This window comes from Erpetoichthys calabaricus, chromosome 11 (genome assembly GCF_900747795.2).
Source record: "Erpetoichthys calabaricus chromosome 11, fErpCal1.3, whole genome shotgun sequence".
NCBI classification, from domain to species: domain Eukaryota; kingdom Metazoa; phylum Chordata; class Cladistia; order Polypteriformes; family Polypteridae; genus Erpetoichthys; species Erpetoichthys calabaricus.
The window spans coordinates 123556379-123573985 of record NC_041404.2 but is presented as its reverse complement, the minus strand read 5'-3'; the positions used below and the strand labels follow the sequence as shown (position 1 = coordinate 123573985).

Below are 17607 nucleotides of genomic sequence, written 5' to 3'. Positions count from 1 at the left end.
ATAAATATACATGTCTCTGTACTGCAGAGCATTTTGTTGCACAATGAGCAGATAATTATTGAATTATGAGGAGACTGTGAGGAAATATTGCCAGCAGTCACTCAATAACACATGTTTACAATGCCTAGTAGAGTGGTGGGAAAAAGTCTTTAATCCCTTAACAGCACAGCAGTTCAATTTCTGCATTAATTTCATCTAAAATATGATCTGATCTAATAGTTTAAAAAAGGAAACGTACAAAAATTGTAGTTTTATTTATCTTCAAGCATTCTGTACCTGTGTCATTGCTAGAAAATCTCTGTGACCTCACAGATGTAATAACTGCTGGCATCTCCATTAGCAGCAGTGACGAGCTGAATGTGTCCTATGCATCTGGATCAGTCCCACATATCGACTTGGTAATGTGCTGCTCCTCCTTACAAAACTACTTAACACTATTGATGTTTTTTTCTTTTTGCTATGCAGAAACTATTTGTTTGAGACTGTGCCACAAAGCAGTATTTTAGGTTGGATTGTATTTAGGATATCCTTTTTACTTCTTTAAAACAGAAAACTTCATAGTACTGTTGGTGTGAAGTTTTAGACTTGGACATTTTTGTCTGTATCCATAAGGGTATTCTACGGATTCTTTGGCTTCCATCCTCCTCTTAATGTGAGTGTTTGGGTGATTGTTGGTTCTTAATTTGTGGGTTTGAAGTGTGGAGGAGAGAACCCTCAACAGCTGTTTCCTGCCTTGCTCTTCTGTTTTGCTATGATAGATTCTAGCTCCCTAATAACACTGCAAATCTGGAATAACTGGTTTTAGCAAATATACTAATAGGTCAAATAAAACAGGCTGCCTTTTGCTTAGAAAAGAAGCAACTGCACATGGGTATTTGTATGTGAAACACAACATAAACATCTACTGTAATTGTTTTCTCAGGTCTTATCCACCTAAGTTAACGTAGTGTCTGGGTGTCTGTCCAATTGCTATGTCTCTGTCATTGCAAAAAGATTCTGCATCACAAACATTTTTAGTAATAAAATGCATTGCATTTGTCATTCCTAACATTAACACTGCTTTTACAAATCACATACCAAACAGCATATAGCAGAGACATGCATTGCATGGTGCAGTGCAAATGTTAACTTTTCATTTGGCGGTATCTTTCTAACCAACAGTGGCAGTTACTCTAATGGCAGAGACAAAATGAGGTGATGATGGAACGTTTTTTATTTATTTACCTGTGCTTGTTCTTTGTAGGGACTTTGATAATAGAGGTTTTCATTTGCATGCTCATCTTTTTTGCATCATGAGTAATCTCTCTCAGGATTGTAAAACAAGCATGTGCAGTCCCCTGTGCGCTATTTTGACAAGCAAAAACAAAAAGAAAAATCAAATACAGTAGACACATTAACAGTATCAGCATACACAAATATGATCTAGTTTATGTTGCTGAATGATTTTGCTCTGAAGGTCACTGAGTGGAAGGTTCTGTGTTTTTTCTAATTATTTTTCGCAAACATGCAGGTTGATATTATACCGCACATAAGGCTGCTCTAAAGTGCTCAAGGATATTCAGTAATAAAGCATTATTAATTCAACTAAAACCTAAATTTTAAAATGATGGACATTAATTTTTGATACGGTGCATTCAAACCTAAACTTCTAATTAAAAATTCACCAAGTCCTCTATGGATGTAATGACTGATAACTGTAATAGGCCCAAACTATTACTGCCTCTTTGTTACACACTTGGAATTTGTTGTAATTACATTTCTTATGAAATATATAATAAGCAAAATGTTTTTTTAAGTAAACATCCATCCATCCATCCATTTTCCAACCCGCTGAATCTGAACACAGGGTCACGGGGGTCTGCTGGAGCCAATCCCAGCCAACACAGGGCACAAGGCAGGAACCAATCCCGGGCAGGGTGCCAACCCACCGCAGGACAAACACACCCACACACCAAGCACACACTAGGGACAATTTAGAATCGCCAATCCACCTAACCAGCATGTCTTTGGACTGTGGGAGGAAACCGGAGTGCCCGGAGGAAACCCACGCAGACACGGGGAGAACATGCAAACTCCACGCAGGGAGGACCCAGGAAGCGAACCCGGGTCCCCAGGTCTCCCAACTGCGAGGCAGCAGCGCTACCCACCGTGCCGCCCCTTTAAGTAAACAATAAATGCTTTTTGTTCATGTTCTTAACCACTCATTGTTGAATCAAACTTTATTTCATATAGCACCTTTTCAGAGTGATCACCAACTAAAAGTGCTTAATATGTGTAGCACAATTGGTTATATATTTTTGGAGTTGTAGCTGCCTTGTGGGCGGCACGGTGGCGCAGTGGGTAGCGCTGCTGCCTCGCAGTTGGGAGATCTGGGGACCTGGGTTCGATTCCCGGGTCCTCCCTGCGTGGAGTTTGCATGTTCTCCCCGTGTCTGCGTGGGTTTCCTCCGGGGGCTCCGGTTTCCTCCCACAGTCCAAAGACATGCAGGTCAGGTGGATTGGCGATTCTAAATTGGCCCTAGTGTGTCGGTGTGTGGGTGTGTTTGTGTGTGTCCTGCGGTGGGTTGGCACCCTGCCCGGGATTGTTTCCTGCCTTGTGCCCTGTGTTGGCTGGGATTGGCTCCAGCAGACCCCCGTGACCCTGTTCGGATTCAGCGGGTTGGAAAATGGATGGATGGATAGCTGCCTTGTGCCCTGTGTTGGCTGGGATTGGCTCCAGCAGACCCCCGTGACCCTGTGTTCGGATTCAGCGGGTTGGAAAATGGATGGATGGATGGAATGGAGTTGTAGCACTGGCTATGCACTGCATGTTTGAAAACTGAATTGAAAACATTGTGGCTGTCATATCTCGGAGTGTTTGCCAACAGACCACATTCTTATGGTTTGGCATTGTTTTAAGCATTCAATCCAAATTCTTGGTTATTTTAAATCAAGTGTGACTTATTGATATAGTGACAAGGACACTAAAACAAAACAGTAAGTATGCCATGTCATTCCCAGTTTTCATCACATAATCTTCCTCTGTTCAAATTCAAAACATATATGTTACATTTTAAATGGATATATTTGCCATTCTTGCTCATCCATTTAAGATTAAATGTACAACACAATAAAGTTTGTCTTCTATGAAGGCTCTCGGCACCATATGGATTTAATGTTTTACCATGGCAGAGTGTTTACAAATGAATTGAGAAGTTCGTAAATGGTCGGGCAGGTGTTAAACACGTGTCCATGTCCACTGTCGATGACTGCATGACCTCACCAGGCTGAACTCTTAATTCTGAAATACCTGTCCTGTGCATCCTGCTCAGGATTTATTTTAACAAGAATTATGTACCAAATCTGCCCTATCTGCGGTGGGTTGGCATCCTGCCCGGGATTGGTTCCTACCTTGTGCCCTGTGTTGGCTGGGATTGGCTCCAGGTGACCCCCATGACCCTGTGTTCGGATTCAGCGGGTTGGAACATGGATGGATGGATGGAAATCTGCCCTATATTGAAATAAACTCTGACAGTGGGTCTGTGTGCAGCGAAACTTTCTTCAAATAATACTTCCATATTTAACATAACATACAGCTCATCAATTTCAAAGCACTAGAATTATTTGATTCAACTAAATAAAAACTAAAAAAAGAATGAAAAATACAATAAAAACTACAATTAGAAAGTAGTGAAAAACTAAAAGTAAGTCAAATATAGTCAAAAACTAAAAAGATACAACAAAACAAAAATGCCCTAAAACTAGAAAACACTGGCCGGCTATTTATTGACTTGAAAAACCAAATTTACCCTGGGGACATTTTTTACAGTGGCATTTGCAACTGCACAGGGCTTAAAAAGATTAAAGGACAGTGAATAATATAAAAGAAAAAGAATTCAAAAAGAAATCTAGGGGGCTAATTTATTAGCGTTTTCAACATACATAAGAAAATTGTTTTGAGCACATTTTTACCTTCATGCCTTAAGAAAGTTTTACCTGAACTTTTGTTACTTATTCTCATTTGACATTTAGTGAAATTCCTAGGGGTTTTCTTAGTAAAATTTTGTGAAGCTGCACAACTTTACCCCTCAGGTTAAATAATCTAATTGATAACAAGAATGAAAAAAGAATACTAACAATAAATCACGCTGTAATCATTCATGCTGTCATTGCCTGGGAATTCAAACTACCGAGTTCAACTGAATTTTTAGTTAAGTGGAAGTTTAAGGGAGGAAAAGGAATAACAAGTAATGACAGTACATGTTTTGGCAATATTATAGAAAGTTCAGAAAACAGAACAATCAGAATTGGCAGACAAGTATCGGAATCCCTCCTAAAATAATGGAGTGCAGTCCTGGGTGACAGAACTACAGCAGCTTGCGCTAATGACAATGTCTCCAGATCAATAGAGTAGGCTGCTTAAAATTGACTACAAAATAGCAATGCACACTACCTGCTTGATTTGATTTGACCACATTTTAGTGTATTCACATTACACACGGAAACTTTAAAGTACTTGTTAGGCAATATGCTTTAGATTAGATTAAAGTTGTATTAATCCCAAGGGGAAGTTTATGATGCACACATTACTATAAACATAAAAACAAATATACAGTCTCACAGGACAAATAATTCAGTCAATAAATAAATTTAAAAATGTATCTTGTGCAGAAGTATTTACCTCGGACTTGTGGGAGCAGGCTTGCACCCTGACAGTGCCACTCAAAGCCATCAGTATTTTTATTTGTGGCTCTGCCAAGTGTGCTTTGGGTCCTTGTCCTGTTGAAATACAAACTACCTGCAGGGTTTAAGCTGTCTTGCAGGGGCCGCTAGCAGGTTTCCTTCCAGGATCTGTCTGTGTTGTGCAATATTCCATTCCCTGTCATTTCTAACCAGCTTGCCAGTCCCCACTGATGTAAAGCATCCCCTTCAACATGATGCTGCCACCACCGTATTTAACAGCAGAAATGGTGTTACCCACCCAATAAGCAGTGTTAGAATTATGCCACACACAGCACTAAGTGTTCAAGCTAAAAAAGTTCCACTTTAGTCAGACCACAAGACTTTCTGCCACATATTTGCAGTATCTTCTAGTGACATTTTGCAAAGTCTTTACAAGCAAGAATTTTTTTTTTTGCTTCTTTGCCACTCTTATATTAAGTCCCGTATTGTTCAGCGCCTTAAAGGTAATTTAGCTGTGAACATCCACTCCAGTCAGTCACTGACTTATGTAATTTGGTCAAAATGACAATTGGTGCAGACAGAGGTGGATTAACAAATAGGCCAACCTGGGCTGGGGGTATTGGGGTACAATTAAGAGAGCAAACCCACAAAGTTGAGAAGAAAATGACAGAAGAAAGTTAAACATTTAAAGACATGGCAAAATACAGATGTATGAGCAATTAGGAAACACTATCATAATACTGCACTTTTATTAATAAAAAGTGTGAGAATGAATAAAGACCAGATAATTAAAAAAATGAGATCAATAAAAGGTAAAAGTAATTAATTGTGTGTGAATCTACATGAAACAAAAACCTGTGGCATTGAGGATGGGTTCACAGGACTGAACAAGAGTACCCTGCACGACTTTAACTATAAATCAGTAGAGATTAACGTGTGTGTGTGCATTGAAGGGTGCTAGTATACCTGGTGCCTGGCCAATTGTGACACACCAGTCCAGACAAAAGTCCAGAGCCATTTTTTTGATGCTAGTCCTTGCCTGATTACCTGCCACTAATGCCAATGATTAGTTCTCTTTGTCAAAGCAGACTATGGCATAAAAGAGACTGAGTTCTACAGTGCAACAGGAAAGACTCGACAGTCCAACACTATTGCCCCATTAAATTGTGAGACCCCTCAACAATTGTGTTTCACAAAAATCCTAAAGGATTTTGCTACAAGGAACACCAGAATAAAAGCTTTTGAAGGCAGGAACATGCATTTTACTATTGTGTTATGCATTCGTCTGAGCTTTGTGGATGTTGTGGGTGGACTGGCTAGACAGCAGTGGGCCACTAGCAGGAGTGACCTTGTTGCTCATATCATGTTGTTTGTAGCTGATTCTCACTGCTTATTCCTTCGGTCACTGTTGTTGATATTGTATGCCTGGTCTAAATGCCTGATTGGCATTATGTTAGAGTAAATGTTGATTTGGTAAATTTGTCATGACTGTGTGGAATGTTACCTGTTTCTAATTAAAATCAAAAAATATAAGGAATAAGTGTTTGCATCAAGTGTCACACAGTGATTTGCATTTCATTCTTGCTATGTGATGGTAAGGCACAAAAAGTTGGAGCATTTGTTTTAACAGGAAGGTCATGATTTGGGAGATTAAGCTAGTCTCGGCCTAGGGATCCCCAATTTAGTTAATCTACTCCAGGTCTTGCTTTAGCCTCTCTGACCAGTGCTATTCTTGTTCATTGACTAAGTCTGGAAGGGTAACATGACCTAGGCAGTATGGCTGTAGTTTATTATTTTTTTTCCCTTTCATATTATGGACTTCACTGAGCTCTGAGATATGTTCAATGCCTTTAAGATGGTCTTGTACCCTTCCCTAACTCTATACTTAATATCGCTTAATGTTCTTTTATGGTCATTTTGGTTTCCTGTGTGGAAAATCTCTGCCCTACTGTTAGATCTCTTCGAAACAGGCAGTATTTATCCTCGTAAATCAATTGATCAGGTGATCCAGCTGTAACAATCTGGGTGAGTTGGTAGGGTACTGCACTGCCCCTGAGCAAAGCTAGCCTGATATTTACAAAGGGTATGAATACTTTTTTTAAATCTCACAATATGGATTTTTCCCTTTTAGTAAATTGCTGAAAGGTTTTTAATTTGTTTGTTTTGAAGATTAGCTGCAAAGGTATTACTTCAATATATTGTAAGTTTAGAATCTGTATATATTAAAGAGGAAAAATTTTGAGGACTGAATACTTTTTCAAGAATATTCTTTATGTATATGTATACTAGAGGGGTGTGCCCCCCCATGGCCACCTATGGCAGACCAATGCCAACCCACACCCCCAGCTCCCCAAAACAACCCCCAACCCAAACACAGGTATATTACAACATGGTCAAAACTCTGGCCCTGAGATTTATTTATAATTATAGTAAACGCTACAACTATGGGAAATTGTTGTCTATGTAAGATGAATGGTAATCTAAGTACTGAAGTATCACCAGTATCTTAATTTAATTTAAGGAATACAACTTTCTTGCATGCTCACCAGTCAGAATTATGTCGGCAATTGAATGTTTATGCAGTTTTCAAATTTGTTACATAGGTTTTATTTCTTGACTGCTAACACACAACTGAACTACTACTGTTCTTAGCAGAGCAGATATATATAGGTATTTTGTTTGACATATGCACTTTAAATTGGTTGTATTGACAGGAGAGTATCATTGTTGTATTTTCCTGATGAAGATGAAAAGAATGATATATAGATGTATACTATATAATGTACGGTTTTGATGAAAAATTAGCGTTGCATGAAAATGTCACATGAAAACTTCGCATGATTTCAGAAATCTTTTTTTAATATATATATTAATATATATATATATATTAATATATATATATAATATAATAATATGATATGATATGATAAGTGTGTGTGTGTGTGTGTGTTCACCGTGGGATGGACTGGTGCCCTGTCTAGGTGTTGCTCCTGGTTTGTGCCTGATGATTGCTGGGATAGGCTGGAGCTTCCCCATGGCCCCACCTTGGATAAGCAGGTTAAGAAATCGGATGGATGGATGGATGGATATATATATATATATATATATATATATATATATATATATATATATATATATATTGCATTCGTAGTCTGTGTCACAATCTGATTGTGTGGGTGGTTACCTACCAGGAAATGCTTGTGGTTGGTCAGCAAGTCAGCTAACATCTGCCACGGTGCCCTCATTTGACAGTAAACTATTTCAACCATATATATATATATAGACAGAAATATAGATATGTTTATACTATATAATATAGAGTGGGGAGAGCAGTATTAAGAAGTGTAAAGTACTGTACCTCAATTTTGAGTGGGTAACAATAATCTCTCTCTGTCTCTCTCTCTGTCTCTCTCTCTCTCTCTCTGAACTTCCTGTTATTGTGAAGTTTTATAAATCCTGTATATAATGAGTTAGGTATTTTCTGTAGTCTTGTATTACTCAAAGTAGACCCCATTAATTTGTGTTTGAGAATTTCCATTTAGTTGGGTCAGTATTTATGTTCCACATTATTTTTAATTACCCAACTACTTTGCAGATTTTCCTCCTCTAGTCTGATCCTGTATCATCTCAGTCTCCTGCAACTTTACATCATGGAGATCTGATACCATTAGGTCTTGGTGCCCTGTAGTTTTGCTTCCTTGTTATCTGATCCGAACGCTAACTTTACCTCCTGGCGTTGGAGGCTGTAAGAACTCTGCATCCTACAGCTTTGTCCTTTGTGTGTATGAGTGCAGTTTTATGCAGTGTCTTTCATCTTTAGATATCGAGTTTTATTGATGTATACTGTTTCTGTTACAATTATATTGAATAAGAAGGTTGATGTGTCCTCCTCCAGGATCTAAGCTTGTATGTACATGAGGGAACTTGTGTGAATGTGTGGTGTCTGCTAGTGTCTTACTCTACAGATGTGACAAGCTGAACTTTTGTCTGCATATGGATTGCCTTTTGTTTCTGCGGATTATTTAGAAAATGCATGTTCTCTTCATATAAAGTTAATAAAACACTCAGTGGCTTTGTGGGTTGTGAGTGGTAAATCTGTGTCACTATGTGTACCATTGCGGCCCTCAAGCTTCACTCTGCATTCCTGAAGTAGCAGCTTCGAAGCAAGCGCCTCTTATCATTTTGATATTTTAGTCTATATGCAGGCTGAAGAGGAATTACTGCCCACAGCGGCCTCTTCATTCCTGTCCCACGCTTTGCAGTACTCCATTTAGGGGTTCTCCTCAGTACCCTTCAGGCAAGAGGGGCTATGGTTTTGTGTTTTACATCCACTGCCCAGTACTGGCCACTGTTGCATATACTGAATATTTTATGAGGTCCTTAATGATTTCTACTAACAGCACTGGCCTGCTTTTATATTTTTCTTTTCTTTTTTTTTAAAACTTGTGTGCTGCTGAGTTCTTCCACAGCATTTCCTGTTTCTTTTCTGCTGTCTCTCAGACCATCCATTTGTTATCTCTCTTTGCTAGTTCCTCCACTTGGTTATCTTTCCTCAAAGTTAACACTCATCTGATACTAATTGGTTTCTCTTCTTTTTACTATGATCAATCTCTTCCTCATCCTCTTTCTCCTCCTTCTAATCTGGTATTTAAACTTTCCAATGGTCCAGTGTCTCATGTCCTTCCCCGGGTCAGTTTCCTAACTCTTCTTTGGTCCAGTATCTCTTATTTCTTGTATGTTCTTCCAACTGTTTAGTATTTAGTATCTCTTCTATTATTCTGACGGTCAAGCATTCCAACTGTGCCACATTCTTCCTAGTCCGGTTTCCCATATCACCTTTGTATTTTTCCTAGTGTGGCAATTTGCCTCTGTTGGGTCCATTGGTGGATCTGGAATTTTACCTTGCTTCAGCCCTTCCTCATGTCCCAGTATTGGACCTCTCTGCCTTCATTACCCTTTTCGGTTTGCTTGCATCTCTAGTGCCATTCCACACGATTGGTATTCCATCTTTCCTCTGTCAATTGTCTGGCCCAGTATCCCTGCTGTTCAAGTGTCCTTTCTTGGCTTCAGTGTTAAACCTATTTGCTACCCTTCCACTGGTGCAGTATCCCACTTATTGAGTGTCCATCCTGTAGTCAAGGAGCCCTGGTCTAAAATTTCTTCTGTCTTTTCAACCAAATACTATCCTTTCTGTGTGTATTCATTCCTCCAGTCCGGGCCACTCTTCTATTTTGTGTCTCCCTTTTGAACCCCCTCCCCCTTTTGGGAATACCGCTTAGCTTACCTCTCTTTTTGCTCCTATAGTCTTCCTACACATTTGAACCGTGACTGTTTGCATTTTCTTATAGTTTTAGTGTCATGATTTGCCACCTCCCAGCCGTATGCAGCACTGTAAGGCAGAGAAATGAAAATAAGCCTTGCCCCCAAATCAAGAAGCAGGCTTCACAACTTGCACAGGCCAAAATGGCCTAGACTAAAAAATACTCAAAATAAATGAGATGTGAATCATTAAACCTGTGGCCCCAAATAACAAAATAATATTTTTAATATATTTAAAGGGTATAATTAGAAGGCAAAAAGAAAAGTCAAAAAGAACAAAATATGGCAAAAGGGCTCCCTGAAAGGACCAAGCCCAAAATCAATTCTGCAATCCAAAAAAAAATAGTTTACTACTAGAAAAAAAACCCCAAAACATACTTACTGTAGAAATCCACAAACACACACAGATGTTTCGCCTTTGACTTAAACTGAATTGAAGACTCATTTAGAAGTATTTCATTGCAGTCTCCCGTGTTGTGGAGAACGTGACGTTTTACATGACTACTGGGATTGGACTGGTGCCTAAAAAGGAGCAGCATGCTGGATGGGACAGTTTTACTAAAATCAATGTTACAGTGGACGTTTAGTATTATTTAAGACTAAAATGTCTTTCTATTTCACCACATAAGTCTTTACCTAGCCAAAATCTGGTTGGAGCTCTTAATAGTTCTTGAAGGTTGTATCACTGTGTGGTCAGCCACAGTGTGGACAAATATTCCTCTAGTTGTTCCCAAGAGAGTTTCTTCTGTTTTTGAGAAAACTTGGTATAAGACAGCATAGTCCATCACTAAGTCATCCTTGGACTAGGAGTGATGGTGGTCTCCCTTAAGATAGGTAGTGATGCTTTGGCCTAATACTGACCTGGCTGTGATGACTTGGTCATAGGCTGACAGTAACTGGAGAGGTTGTCTGTATGTTACTGAAGCAGCTGTTTGAGGGTGACAGACAGTTTATTTTTAGACTCACCTTGTAATCCTATCTGTATGATTCATTTACCTGCTTGTTTTGTCCAGCTTGTTTTCCACACCTGTCTGATGTGTTGGTGTGCGCTGTTGTAGTCTCTACAAGACAATACCAAGGCATTTCATGAGATCCAGAGCTCTCCAATGTTGAAGAAGAGCTACTCCATAACATAAAGTTATCCTAGTGTTCCTGTACTGCCTTTCGATGTAAGGAAGCTGTATGTCAATAGAAGCTCCCAGTACCGACAAAATAACGAAAGTGTATCCAAGTAGAGACCCTCAGCAATGTGAAGAATGTGTGCTCCATTACATCACTCTAATGTTGCAGTATGAGTTCTAGTACACACAAAGCGAACTGTTTTTGAGCATGTGACCCAGTAGAGCCAACAGCTGCAGATATGTTTGAGACTGTGACTTTGTATAGCTGTCAGTTCGCCATAGAATTTCCAAAGAGCTCTACTACACAATTACCGAGAACAGTGGGAATTTGTTGTCCAGTTCACCAAAGAGGCCATGGAGAACCTCTGTCAGGTCTTCTCACCATCTTTGGATATTTACTGTATTTCAGTCATTATTTACAGGTATATAATCTGAAGCATGTATAGGGCAAGTAATTTGTGCTGGCGTCCTTTGTGGCATAAATGTTACTGTAAGTTGCATACTAAATTTATGAATAAAAATAATTTAGATTTTTTCATATGGTTTGCATTCCCTTTTATCCTGAAGTAAGAATTGCATTCATAGGGTCTCGCCCTACAATGTGTAGAATCTTTAGTGTTACACAAGACCTAAATGGGACATAGTGCACACTTTACTTACTGATTCATGATTGATGTAAACTCATCTAACAAGGTTTGAGTGATGTCATTTTTAGTGGAGTAGGCCTAGAAAAGTGTACTTTTGTTCTCCAAAACTTGCCTTTTTTATGTATACTGTGATTGATTGAAGGGCTCTAATGACTTCCTAGCAATAATAGGTCCCTTGGTAGCAACTGCTAACTTAAAAAGCTATTCTGTACGTTTTAAGCAACCTGTGGCAATAGGGTTAGTACAACATTAGCCTTGCCTTTTTATGGAAGAGTTTTTGTCTGATATTGACAGATTTATTATAGACTTCTGTTTACAAATAAACTTTATTAAATGAGTTAGTTTTCCTCATGCATTCCATAGATTGCCCCTTAGCCTCAATTAATAGTATCACAGATGTGTTTCAGCTGCCCAGCAGCTCATCCTTCTCCTCCCTCTATAGTAGATTGCACACTTGGAGTTTAGTCCTGTCATTCATAGCAAGTTCACATGTGGCACACCACTCTGTATTCACTTCGGCAGCCCCAGACTTACCACTCACAACTACACTAGTTTCTCTCTGTCCTGCTGCAAGTCACAAGACTGTTCTCCCACTGCCCACGTTCATCCATCAGCTGACCTTGTACATCCCTCTCACCCAATCTTCTACAGCACTGAGTCAGGAAATCTTGTGTCCTCCTGCACATTAGAACCAATCAGAAGAATCCCCGGCCTGCACCTAACTGCGGCTGCTGCCCCCTGTCTCCACCCCACTTCTCCACAGGTCAAGAGAGTCCAGCACTCTTGTTTCCTCAACTTGTCAACAAGACACCCTGTCCTTATGCAGCCTGTTCAGGTGTCTCTCTGCTCTTGTGAACCCATCTTCTTTCCCCTTGCCCACCTAACCAATATGTATGTAACATTTCTTTTCTTCTGTTCTGGTTTCAGTCTGCTGCTTTGTGGTTCACAAACGCTGTCATGAGTTTGTCACATTTTCCTGCCCGGGCGCTGACAAAGGACCAGCCTCTGAAGTGAGTACTCCTCTTTGTTCAATATGTCAATAATGCTGCGTGTTCTACTTATTTGTATTTAGGAAGCCGACAGCCCAACATGCAGGTAAATTTCAGATACACTGCCATTACCACACAGTAAATGAAGCATCGATTCATTAGTATACTTTCTTTGGGATGACACTGACACCAGTGCTAGGACCTAGTGTAGTGTAAGCATGGCCAAGTATGGAGTATTGGCAGTGCTATAGGGTAGTGCAGTGTGTTCTTGATGTTCTACTCAGGCACAGTGTGGTCGTGTCATTCTAATCAGTGTTAGCGTAAAATACTGGCAACTACTCTGAGTCAGCAGTGTGAGTTATTGATACTAGTGGTACTGAGACTCGGAGTAGTTGTGCAGTTATTTGCATGCCGCACTGTGTGCAGTTACCATTGCTGCGGAGTACCACTCTATAATATTAACACTGCCATGTGGCATAGTGTGGTCAGGGTACTGCTACTAAGATACAGATTTTGATATTTTGAGTGTTAATTAAGTCACAGCGTGCTACTGGCAGTGCTACAGATTGACACACAGTAGTGATGGCGCTGCTACAGAGAAGCACAGTATGCTGTTGGCACTACAACAGGGCAACTCAGTTTGATATTGGCAGTTCTGTCAAGTGGCACAGCATGCTTTGGCAGGACAGTGTCAGAGACATTGATCCCAGAACAGAAATGTTTGTTGTGTTTTCTTTGTTTCAGGACCCAAGGAGTAAGCACAAGTTCAAAGTGCACACCTACTCTAGTCCAACCTTCTGTGACCATTGCGGATCCTTGCTGTATGGACTTATTCACCAGGGGATGAAATGTGATCGTGAGTATCCACGTTGTCTACTGCCTTCCATGTCAGGAAACTCCCTGCACTTAATTGTTAACATCCAGTTTATCTCTTAAATGGTCCTTCATACAGGTGTAATGATGGATTTTTACTGTGCTAAGACTCTGTGTGTCATTTTGTAAACTTGACATTAAAATCGACAGCTGGACAAGTGTAATTCAATTATTGCAAAGAACATAATGTGTACTTTCAAGGCCTCTAGTGTTATTAGAAAGCTTAATTCAGACATACTGAACAAGTTTCATCATCTTTCATTGCCTGTGGGATCAGTTTGGAGTCTTTGGTGAGATGTTTACTTTTTTTTCTCTATTTAGAATGCACGATGAATATTCACAAGCGATGTGTGGCAAATGTTCCCAGTCTATGTGGTACTGACCATACTGAGCGTCGAGGACGAATTTGCATTGATGCTGAAATCAAGAAAGATGTTCTTACGGTGCATAGTGAGTAATCATTACTTCTGTCATTCAGTTGATATTTATCAGAATTGTTCTAGCTCTATTATAATGTCCATTTGACTACAATAGACTGGTAAGAATGTGCATGTACTTTTTATGTTTGTACTGATATTTATTGTATTGACCATTCAATACAATGGGTAACAGCATGCTTGCCATAATCTTAGGTATGATATAATGAAACCTTCTTCTATCAAGGCACCATTGTATTGTATTCATTCTCATTGTCTATATTGGCTACAGGACAGAGAGTTGCTTCTGACCTCTGTCTATCTGCTTTGCCTGTTAACCATGATAACTTATCCTCTGTGCTCATAGTCACTCTTGCTCCTCCATACCTAACAGATAGCAAGTAAGTGATGAGCAATGAGAAGGTTGTGTACAGAACTAAGTATTGCTGGGCCAATCTCATCCCTTCTTCAAGGTCATAAACCTGACAATTCTTTGTTACAATACCTGTGTATAACAGCAGACAAAATACATTGACAGAAATCAACACCCATAACGACCAGTTTTACTCATTGTATATATTTATAGGCTGCTTTGTGTATTTACAAGAGTGTAATGCAACTAACTTGTAGTATTTTCTACACTGTAGACATAATACGCCCCCTGTCTGCTTTTTTCCAAGGCGTAAATTTGTTTCAGACTTTCCATTTGCAAGCACCCATAGTGAGCTTACAAATGTTATTGCTGTGTCTCTAAAGGCTACTGTTGAGAGGGGTACACTGTGCATCTTTTTCATCATCTGTTGAAACTCTTACTAGTTGCACATTGTGGCACTACGAGTGTCCTTTTTGTAAGTTTTTAAAAAGGGACTGTGGAGGAAATGTAGAACACTTTTGTGTGTGCCAGTTACAAAGTGTAGCTTGCAAATAGCAATAGTCTTAATTCTGATTCTAGCTCCCTATATCAAAATAGAGGCAGTGATGTACTCTGTCCACCAGATGGCCATGGTTGACTATGAAGAGAAGAAAGCTCCTCAACTGCTGTGTTGTTTCTTTTTTTTTTTTTTTGGTGGAAACCTTTGAATATATTGAACCGCTACTTTCATGGTGCAATGTACTTGAAATAGAGCTGTTTAAACGTGTATTGGGGATATGTATATATAATAAGGCAGCTTTGGAGAGAGTTACAGAGCACATATCTGCTAATGACTGCCATTGATCAGACAGAAAAAGAACAGCCTTGAAGGAATAGAATGAGAAAAGGCAGCCTTGAAGTGATGTTGTATAGTGAGGTGATCTGGAATGCCGTAGTGTAGTGACGAGTGACAAGAGATCATTATGAAGAGTGGATACTGGAAATGATTATGACAGTCTCAAATAAATTACTGTATATGGGTGATTCAGTTAATCTTTAAGGATCAACTGCTTAGGTTGGCTTTGTACTGGCTCTATTTACCCACCATCACACACACACCATCTTAAAAGCTATTGTAATCAAGATGGGCGAGTTTACAGCCTTCACAAATGCTTAACAAATCAGATCCAATATTACAGTCGTAAGCTATTTAGTCCAAATACATTTCCTTGAATCTTTGGTTTTGTTTGTGATTTTAGACTAAATCTAACTTACATGCGTACACACACACACTTAATATATCATACGAGATAAAACCCTTAGTAAAGTACTATGTGTAGTAACACTGACATAATGTGAAAACCTTTTGAAATAAGTGTTTATTAGCACTTAACGTATAATGAGTGCAATTGACTAAAGCAAAATTCTTATACTTTGAAGTAACTGGTGCCAGTGACCATAAGATATTTTATTTAACTTGTTAGATCAAAATATACAGAGACTCTGGACATACACAAAATTGTGTCAGTGCCAAACTGTAAGCATCCTTGACTGGAGCCCTGAAGCCCAAGAGAATATGAATAATTGATTAGCATTACAATACAATGATTTATTTTGAATGTATTATATGGCCATTTAGTAAACACTTTGCCTTAATTGAATGCACAGCCATCTAAATTTAATCTTTGTAATTAACACACAACCTTTTCACATTCTCGTTAATTAAAAGCTGCAGTCATTGCAATCTTAATACTGTATCTTTGCATTGCTAACCCTATTGTAACGTCAAAATTCTGACTCTAATGCATAACCCAACATTTCAACAATACTGGAGAAAGGGAACAATTAGAAATGTGGCCAGTTGAGGTCATCCACTTTCTAGAAAGCATTACCAGAAATTTTGAATTAAGCCAAAGTTTTGTTCAAATATTAGATGAGAGCTTTAAAAGTGCACCTAGTGAAGAGTTTCATTTTAAAAAGCTCTAAAATGATAATTTTAAAAAACAAAAAGTAAGTAAGTAGGTTATCAACAGTCTGTTGGAAAATATATGTAATGTTTAACTTTCATGAATAAGGACTGCGTTTCTTTCCAATTATTTTATATTTCTCTTTAAAGGTGTACTAATAAAAATTACTTGTCTTGTAAGACTGAAAAAAGAACTTAAAGTGTCAGATAATAAAAGACAATAAATGTAAAAATTCCAAATAATATTAAAAATGTACCAGTGCAGCAACAGGGAGTGCATAAGCGGAGAACTTTACAACTTCTTTTCTTCTGAGATATGCTGCTCCCTTTAACAGTGTCTGTGCTAAGTATTGAGAGTTTATTACTATTCCTTTCAATTTTCACTTTTGCAAGTACCCGTTTTTCTGAAAAACATCTGGCCCTTGTCATACAGGATGACCCAATGGCATGGACTGTGACCCGCCCATATACAGCAGCAGTAGATCTCCTTTGTTCTAAAGGCCATTGTCACAATATGAGATATTAGGCTGACTGCCTTAGTGATTTTGTCAATTAGCAATTCACTGTGTACTAGCAACATAAAAGAATATGCAAAGTATAATTATTAGTGCAAAGTGCTGGGTTCTGCTTGCAGCCATATACGTATTTTTACATGTATACAACTCTGTGAATGAGCTTTCACCAACGAGTGAAGTAAAAAAGATGAATGATGGGTAAAATCTGTGCACATGTATTACTAATATAGTTTTTCAAAGTTCTTTCCATTTCCTTACAAATAGTAACAGAGTTGTTTTACTTTTTATCTGAGCACAAAGCATCTCACACACATGGAATGTCATATACACATTAAAATATAATAACTTTATAAATTACTGTATTTTACATTGATTTATACCTGAGAAGTCTTTATGGCATGAGAGCTGCTAGTTTACAAGTATTATGTGGAGCTTTCTCCTGTTGTATAATCCTCTAATATTCTTGTCAAGTGCTCTTTTAAAAATTCATGGACCATGCATTTCATCAGTAACATGTATCTCCATGTGCCTAAAATGATCAATGAGCATATTGATTTTTTTTAAACTATAGGCAAATATTTTTCCTGAACTGTTTCTCTTTTTAATATAACTTAATTTAACTTTAACATAACACAGTGTAGCATAGTAGTTAAGGCTTTGGACTTCAAACCTTGAGATTGAGGGTTCAGATCCTGCTACTGATGTCATTATGTGCCCACTAGCAAGTCACTTGACCTGCCTGGGCTCC

General features: G+C 38.7%; 1 protein-coding gene across 2 annotated transcripts in view; it reads left to right on the top strand.

The window, feature by feature from the left end:
* prkcba (protein kinase C, beta a) overlaps nucleotides 1-17607 on the top strand; it is a 98577-nt gene that overhangs the window by 38020 nt on the left and 42950 nt on the right. For both annotated transcript variants that reach the window (XM_051933342.1, XM_051933341.1), the window contains exons 3-5: nucleotides 12676-12758; nucleotides 13482-13593; nucleotides 13932-14060. In XM_051933342.1, coding sequence (XP_051789302.1) covers nucleotides 12676-12758; nucleotides 13482-13593; nucleotides 13932-14060 — 324 coding nt within the window. The remainder of the gene's footprint in view (nucleotides 1-12675; nucleotides 12759-13481; nucleotides 13594-13931; nucleotides 14061-17607) is intronic.